Here is an 8,768-nt window from a genome sequence, read left to right as displayed (position 1 = left end):
TGGACAAACTTTTATCAATTCTAACCTCCCACGCACATGCAATATACCTTAAACACAATATCCATCCTCTCAAAACACAACAAACACATTTACATTGAAAATCGAGGGGTGAGGTTCTTTGATCATTTTTGCATTTTTACATCAAAATGGCATTTCTGAGCATTAAATACACATCAAATGAATCCATGAACCTTTATAACCATGATATCACCAAAACTCACTTGAAATGCACAATGTATGTATAGGCATAGAAATTTTAAACACTTAAAACACAATTTGGTAAGAAAACTCCCTGCCAACATGATCTTCAAGTGCACCTCCAAGATGGATGATAAAACTCCCGTATCTCCTATAAACAAGTGAAATACATCTAATTAGTCAATTAACTTACACCAAAATGTAAGAAACACATAAAAACACACAAATACACTATTATTATTAGGTTGCCTCCCAACAAGCGCTTTTGTTTATAGTCGTTGGCTCGACTTTCCTATAACTTCTTTAATTCTCCATTGCATTTCCTAAGGAGTAATTTACTCATTTAGGAACCTTTTCTCCGGCCAAATAGGGCTTCAATCTTTGCCCATTTACTTTAAATGGAGAACCATTTTCTCCTTTTATTTCCACTGCTCCATAAGGAAATACTTGAGTTACTTCAAATGGTCCCGACCACCTTGACTTCAATTTTCCTGGAAATAACCTCAGGCGTGAATTGAACAAGAGTACCTTTTGCCCTACCAGAAATTTTTTAGGAATAATATGCTTGTCATGCCAATATTTGATCTTTTCTTTATAAATTTTGGCATTTTCATATGCATGTAGTCGGTGTTCCTCCAATTCACTTAGCTCAAGTAATCGCTTTTCTCCTGCAAAATTACAATCCATGTTAATAGATTTAATTGCCCAATAAGCTTTGTGCTCAATCTCCACAGGTAGGTGACAAGCTTTCCCATAGACTAAACGATACGGTGACATCCCTAGGGGTGTCTTAAATGCCGTTCGGTAAGCCCATAGTATATCATCTAGCTTTGTAGCCCAATTCTTGCGTGATTTATTCACAGTTTTCTCCAAAATGAGCTTTATCTCTCTATTAGCTAGCTCTGCTTGTCCATTGGCTTGAGGATGATATGGAAGTGATGTCTTGTGCCTACAACCATATTTAAACAATAAGGAATCCAATTGTCTGTTACAAAAATGTTTCCCTTCATCACTTACTATGGCCTTGGGTATACCAAATCTACTGAAAATATTCTTTTTAAGGAATCTAAGTACAATTTTAGAGTCATTAGTAGGTGAAGCGATTGCTTCAACCCATTTAGAAACATAATCCACTGCTACTAAGATGTACTTATTATTAAAAGAACTAGGAAATGGTCCCATAAAATCAATACCCCATACATCAAATAACTCAACTTCCAAGAACGTAGTCAGGGGCATTTCATTCTTTCGAGATATATTTCCAGTTCTTTGGCATGCATCACAATTTTTAACATATTCCCTAGCATCTTGGTACATAGTTGGCCAATAAAATCCTGATTGCCATACCTTTGCCACAGTCTTTGAAGTACTGAAATGACCACCTGTTTCAAGGTTATGACAATGATATAAAACATTATGTACCTCATCTTCAGGAATACATCTACGTATCATACCATCGGCACAATGTCTGTATAGCAATGGTTCCTCCCAAAAGTAACTTTTTACGTCATGTAAGAATTTCTTCTTTTGATGATAATTAAATCCCTTTTGAATCTCTCCACTGACCAAGTAGTTAGCAAAATCTGCATACCATGGAGAATTTCTAAGTGCTAGGACAAACTCATCCGGAAAATTCTCTTGAATTGGAACCTGATCTTTGATTGGGATATATTCCAAACGTGATAAATGATCTGCAACTAGATTCTCCGATCCCTTTTTGTCTTTTATCTCCACATCAAATTCCTGCAATAAAAGAATCCACCGAATTAGTCTAGGTTTTGCATCCTTCTTATGCAGCAAATATTTAAGAGCTGAATGGTCCGTATATATAATGACTTTAGATCCTACTAAATAGGATCTAAATTTGTCCAAAGCAAATATCACTGCCAATAGCTCTTTTTCTGTCGTTGCATAATTGAGTTGAGCCTCATTTAGCAACTTGCTAGCATAGTAAATGACGTGCAATCGTCCTTCTTTCTTTTGTCCCAAAACTGCTCCAACTGCATAATCACTTGCATCACACATCAATTCAAATGGTATTGACCAATCGGGTGAAGTTATAATTGGGGCCGAAATCAATTCCTTCTTCAACCTTTCAAATGCAACCAAACAATTGTCATCAAATTGAAAAGGAGAATCTTTACATAATAAATCACATAATGGCTTTACTATTTTAGAAAAATCTTTAATAAAACGTCTATAAAAGCCAGCATGTCCTAAAAAACTCCTTATCCCCTTGACATTGCTTGGGGGTGGCAATTTTTCGATGACTTCTATTTTGGCTTGATCCACCTCAATTCCCTTGGAGGAAATCTTGTGTCCTAAGACAATTCCTTCTTTTACCATAAAATGACATTTCTCCCAATTCAGTACAAGATTTGTTTCCTCGCATCTCTGCAAAATTAATTCCAAATTATGAAGACACTGATCAAAAGATGAACCATACACAGAAAAATCATCCATAAATATCTCCATAATTTTCTCAATATAATCAGAAAAAATAGCCATCATGCATCGTTGAAAAGTTGCAGGAGCATTGCATAAACCAAATGGCATTCTTCTAAAGGCAAAAGTGCCATAAGGACATGTAAATGTGGTCTTTTCTTGATCCTCTGGAGCTATAGCTATTTGATTATATCCTGAAAAACCATCAAGAAAACAGTAAAATTCATATCCAGCTATTCGCTCCAATAATTGATCAAGAAATGGTAGGGGAAAATGATCTTTTCTTGTTACCGTATTTAACTTACGATAATCAATACACACTCTCCACCCTACCACAAGTCTAGATGGAATTAATTCATCATTTTTACCCACGATTGTAGTCATTCCACCCTTCTTTGGTACCACATGAATTGGACTAATCCAAACACTATCGGAGATAGGAAAAACTATACCTGCGTCAAGCCATTTAAGAATTTCATTTCTTACCACCTCTTTCATGTTTGGATTGAGTCTTCTTTGTGTTTCCACCACTGGTTTGCAATTGTCCTCCAATAAAATTCGATGCATGCATATAGAAGGACTTATACCTTTAATGTCTGAAATTGTCCATCCAATTGCCTTCTTACACCTTCTTAGAACTCTTAGCAACTTTGCACACTGTTCATCATCAAGGTCAGCACTAACAATTACAGGTAAAGTTTTATTTTCTCCAAGAAATTCATACCTTAGATGAGTCGGAAGTGGCTTGAGCTCTAACCTTGGAGGTTCAATTTCTGAAGGTTGTGAAAACCCTTTTCCTTGGCCAAGACTTTCATACAAATTACCCCTTTTATAAGGTGCTTGAAAATCCAAGTACTTGGCCAATTCTTCAATTTCTTCACAAACATCTTCTTGCTTACCTAAACTCATTAAACAATGCTCAAGAGGATCTAAGTCAAGGTTGACTTGACTCATCTCTTGGGTTAGTTTATCAATTGTGCCAATAGAATAAGCATGATCGGTAAAAGAAGGGTATTTTTCCATTTCATTCAAATTAAATTCTACTTCTTCTTCACCTACTTGAAACTTAAGCTTGCCATTTTTTACATCAATAATAGTACCTGCAGTAGCTAGAAATGGTCTACCTAGAATAATTGGCATAGATATATCTTCTTCCATATCTAATACCACAAAATCCACTGGAATGATAAATTTTTGAACTTTTATCAATACATTCTCCAACACTCCCACTGGATATCTAATAGACCGATCCGCTAGTTGCAAAGTAATATTTGTGCGTTTAAGCTCATGCAAACCCAATTGTCTAGCCACCGTTAAAGGTATTAATGATACACTAGCACCAAGATCACACAATGCTTTAGAAAAATCAACGTTACCTATGGTGCAAGGTATAGAAAAACTCCCTGGATCCTTCAACTTCGGTGGTAGCTTATTTTGAATAATTGCACTACATTCCTCCGTTAATGCTATTGTTTCGCAGTCTTCCAACTTTCTTTTTCTAGTCATGATTTCCTTGAGAAATTTCGCATAAGACGGAATCTGCAAAATAGCATCGGCAAAAGGAATGTTAATGTGCAATTGTTTGAAAAGTTTAACAAATTTTTCAAAATCTTTATCAAACTTATTTTGCTTTAATCTTTGTGGGAATGGAACCGCAGGGGGTATTGGAATGGTAGTGGAAGATGATGGTTGCTTTTCTCTTGGATTGGCCCGACTATTTTCCTCCACAATCGCCTCTTGGTTCCACTGCTTTTCTTCTTGTTTTTCATTCTCATCCTTCTCAACTTCCTTCACTGGAGGATCTTCTAATTGTCTACCACTACGAAGAGTAATGGCTTTCACATGCTCCTTAGGATTGACCTCTGTTTTGCTAGGTAATTCTCCTTGATTTCGATTATTCAAAGAACTAGCAATTTGACCAATTTGGACCTCTACATTCCTGTACATTGTAGTGAGTTGGTCCAACCTTCCTTCTACTCGCTCAAATCTGTCCGAGGTAACTTTTGCAAGCTTTTCCACTGCCATCTCCCAACCAGATTTAGTTTCAGCTTGTTGTTGCCTTGATTGAAATCCCGGTGGATTGGTTGGCCTTGGTTGATTTCCTTGATCCTTCCATCCAAAGTTTGGATGATTTCTCCACCCCGGATTGTAAGTATTCGAGTAGGGGTTATTTTGAGCATTACGATTGTAATTATTGACGAATTGTACCTGTTCAGAATCAACACACTCATTAGTATCATGTTCACCTCCACATACAGAACAGCATGCTACATGTGCATTAGATGAGCTTGGACCTTGTCTACTTAGCAATTTCATCACATTATTCATTTGAGCACTCAGCATATTAAGAGTGTCCATTTCTATCATACCTGCGTGACGTCTTGCATTACCTCTCTCATTGGCCCATTGGTAGTTATTTGCTGCCATTTCTTCTATCAAATTATGAGCTTCTTGGGGTGTTTTACCCATTAAAGCTCCACCTGCAGCTGCATCGATCATAGTTTTAGTAGAAAAAATTAAACCATTATAGAAGGTTTGTATGATTAACCACTCCGGCAGTCCATGATGTGGACATTTCCGAAGCAGATCTCTAAACCTTTCCCATGCCTCATATAATGATTCACCTTCTAATTGGCTAAAACTAGTGATATCCATTCTAAGCTTAGCAGTCTTACCTGGTGGAAAGTACTTATTTAAGAATGCTCTTGATAATTCATCCCATCCAGTGAAAGTATTGGGAGCATGAGAGTGTAGCCAAAGTTTGGCCTTATCTCTCAATGAAAATGGGAACAATCTTAGCCTTATAGCATCATCACTAACTCCATTCATTTTAATTGTATCACAAATTTCCAAGAATGTAGCTAAGTGTGTATTAGGATCTTCTACTGCATTACCTCCAAATTGAGATTGTTGAACCATTTGAATAAGTGAAGGTTTAATCTCAAAGTTGTTAGCATTTACCGCAGGCCTTGCTATGCTCGTTTGTGAACCTTGTGTTCCCGGTATAGTAAAATCTCGCAGAACTCGCCTATTTAGGTCATTTTCCGCCATTTCTTCTTCAAATGGTAATTCTATCAAGATATCTTCTATTGGCTGCCAAACCTCTTGTTCCTCTTGATGCAGTGTATTCCTCCTTTGTCTCCGCAATGTTCTTTCAATTTCAGGATCAAAATGTGCAACTTCTCTATTTGATCGGTGCATGCACTACAAATAAAAATAAGAGAAATTTTTGTAGTTTTAATTCAACAACTTGGATAAAAACAATGAAAATGTCTAAATTAATAGAGATGACTAGGCCCTAATATTGCCGCTCCCCGGCAACGGCGCCAAAAACTTGACGGGTTCTTTTTGTATCAATGCAAGTTTAATTCCGATTTTACACCCGTTGGACTGCAAGTATACAGGTCGAAATTTTAGTACAAGATGTGTATCGGGTCGATCCCACGAGGAGCAATTTAAACAATTACTAAGCCCCTGTTCTCTCTATTATTTAGACTTACCATTAATTTTGAGCAGAGAAAATCTAATGCTGTAATCTACAAATCTGATATACAAATCTAGTTTAACAAATGCTGAATGCAAATAGAGAAATTTCACTTAATGAAGATTCTAGGGATGTAGATTCCACTTATGGCATAAACTACACAAATAAATGGATTTACTTCTTGCTATTATTCTTGCTTAACCAGAGATTTATTTCTAAGATTACCAAGTCTCATTTCCATGATGAAATGGCTTAGAGCAATATAGATTTCCCTATTTCCATGGTGAAATACTACTACAACTCTGTTTTAATTCATGAAATACTCAGTAATCCACTTAAGTGTATTTCTATTTTCATGAACATACAACTCAAGCTCTACTCATGTGTTTCCATTGTTATTACCAATTCTCATTGAACAATAACAACTGTAAACAAGTTATTGGTGATCAAACAATAACAAGAAATCACAGCTACACAAGTAGACAAGTTAACTCAAGATATAACAAGTGTAAATCACATTCAATTAGTATTATTTAGCCATAAGTTTCATCTACTCCCTAGATGAAGGAGTTTAGCTACTCATGAATGATTTAACAATCAAATTCACAAGTTTATTAATGCAAAACATCATAAAGTACAAGTATAAGAAAGATAAAAGAAAGCTTAGCCAATTGAAGGTGAAGCTCTCCAATTCCTGCTATGTTCTTGCACAATATGATTACAAGTGAAAACTCTCCAAAAAATGCTTCTCCAAGTACTCCTATCTAGAGAGAAAACTTGTTGCAAGAAGGAAAACTAGCTACGTATGGTCCTCCTTGCTTCTCCCTTGTGTTTCTGCATAAAAGGTGAGAGAAATTCCATTCCTCTCTCTTCATAATTTCCTCCACTTAGATTTTGTAAAAAGAAGTCAAAGATATGATGTTCCTTTTGTCCACACTCATTTGGTCTTCTCTTTTATTGCAGAAGCATGTGCCACCGATTTCTGTCCCTCAAAATAGCTGTAAAAGTTGTGAGAAAGGTAAAGAAAAACGGCTGTGCCACTTGCTGAGGAGAGAGACAGATCCGAGCCTCGGATCCGAGGAGTGATAATGGATCCGAGCTCGGATCATAGGATCCGAGGCCTTCCCATGATGGATCCGAGGTCGGATCGTCCTGACCTTGGATACACTCCGCCAGAAGTACAGACGAGGGGTCGGATCCCTCTTGTACACACGGATCCGAGCTCGGATCCGTGTTGAGCATTTTTCCAGTTTTTCACTTCTTCCCTTTTTCTACATTTTTGCTCCCACTTTCTTGTGTACTTTGTCCTCTGGATGACCCTGACATTTCTTTCAACTTGTGCATGAATTTCATACATCAATTACCTTCACAATTTCACAAAATTACGCATTAATCCACTCATTTATCAATTTCTTAACTCTTAAACAATATTTAAGCAATCATCACCAAAAGAGTTTAAATATGGCTTTAATCTTCTCAAAACATACCAAAAATTCATGCCAAATTCATACAAAATGTACGTTAAATATTCACTTATCACACCTAATCCTGTTAATTAATTGATTGCAATGAAAACAGGTTTGTGTATTTGATGTACTAAATTCAGAAAATAATTTAAGGGCATCGATAAGCTATAACTTTGTAAGTACGATCGCTTCACTTGATAGATCTACTTCACTGAATTTGTCAGGCCTTGCGTAAGATAATAACTAGAGTATATGTTACATCATATTAAAGACGATGTGTTGCGTAAGATAATAACCAGAGCATATGATCATTATCAAATCCCATCTATGTGTAAGAAAACAGGTGTCGAATGCTTTGTCGGTGTCCTCTTTTAATACCTATTGTCATCTATTGATAAGTGAGACAAGAAATGTGTGCTACATTAGTTCCAGGATGAGAATCGAATATATTGACACGAAACCTGGGAAAATGCGCTATACCGTTAGGCAAATATAAGCGGGTGTGTGTTATAACTTAGGATCAAAATATACTAGCTAGTTACTCCTAGAATATTAAAATATAAGCTCTACTATATTGTAATAAATGTCTAAATTGAGTCATTTATTTTTAAGTTAAAAGAAAGAAAAATTGTTTAAAATGTCCTTCAAATTTTGTCAAATAAATTTTTCCATTTTTCACTCTAAAAATATTAATTTTGTGTCCCTTACACATTAAAATTAGCAAAATTTTACCCAAATTAAGTTTCTGACTACTTTTTTGCTTGAAATCACCATGTGACCTATGTACAGTCATTTTTTATATACAAAAGATTCAAATCCCACATTTTTAGAAGTAAGAATCAGTATGAATGAAAAATGAATATAATTTAGGTTAGATCCTACTTTTTTAAATGTAAAAATGATCATGGATCAGGTAATTTGTTTAACAACAAATGAAATTTGACCTTTTTGCTCCAAAAAAAATGATTATGTATGCGTTACATGATGGATTCATGGTAACAAGTTGTCAAAACCTAAATTGGAGCTAAATTTTACGGACTTGATTTTATAAAAGATGTAAAGTTATTATTTTAAAAGTGAATGATGAAAAAATTCATTTGATAAAATGTGAAGAATGTTTTGAATAATTTTTCCTTAAAAGCATGTAGAATGAACAACTTCGAACCAAGTTGATG

At 35.6% G+C, this 8,768-nt stretch overlaps 1 protein-coding gene and 1 non-coding gene across 2 annotated transcripts; one reads left to right on the top strand and one right to left on the bottom strand.

The window, feature by feature from the left end:
* Positions 1-537: 537 nt before the first annotated feature.
* Positions 538-5,844, bottom strand: LOC140018787 (uncharacterized). Its single transcript, XM_072071522.1, has 6 exons — positions 5,605-5,844; positions 4,297-4,851; positions 3,096-4,182; positions 2,745-2,837; positions 1,424-1,580; positions 538-1,147 (listed from the first exon to the last, which is right to left on the bottom strand). The coding sequence occupies exons 1-6, from the start codon at positions 5,842-5,844 to the stop codon at positions 538-540; spliced, it is 2,742 nt and encodes a 913-aa protein (XP_071927623.1).
* LOC140022361 (small nucleolar RNA R71) lies at positions 5,201-5,307 on the top strand. Its single transcript, XR_011826347.1, has one exon. It is a non-coding gene; the product is annotated as a small nucleolar RNA R71 (small nucleolar RNA).
* Positions 5,845-8,768: the final 2,924 nt, after the last annotated feature.

Source organism: Coffea arabica, chromosome 1e, assembly GCF_036785885.1.
Source record: "Coffea arabica cultivar ET-39 chromosome 1e, Coffea Arabica ET-39 HiFi, whole genome shotgun sequence".
NCBI lineage: Eukaryota > Viridiplantae > Streptophyta > Magnoliopsida > Gentianales > Rubiaceae > Coffea > Coffea arabica.
The sequence above is the reverse complement of the archived record's forward strand: the minus strand, read 5'-3'. Positions and strand labels throughout refer to the sequence as shown.

Excerpts from the sequence above, each read along its gene's own strand:
- LOC140018787 (XM_072071522.1), bottom strand. The coding sequence starts at position 5,844 with ATGCACCGATCAAATAGAGAAGTTGCACATTTTGATCCTGAAATTGAA. Across the intron at positions 4,183-4,296 it reads CCATTCCAATACCCCCTGCG|ATTCCGTCTTATGCGAAATT; the intron begins GTTCCATTCCCA and ends GCTATTTTGCAG. Across the intron at positions 1,148-1,423 it reads AATGAAATGCCCCTGACTAC|GCACAAGACATCACTTCCAT; the intron begins GTTCTTGGAAGT and ends ATATGGTTGTAG.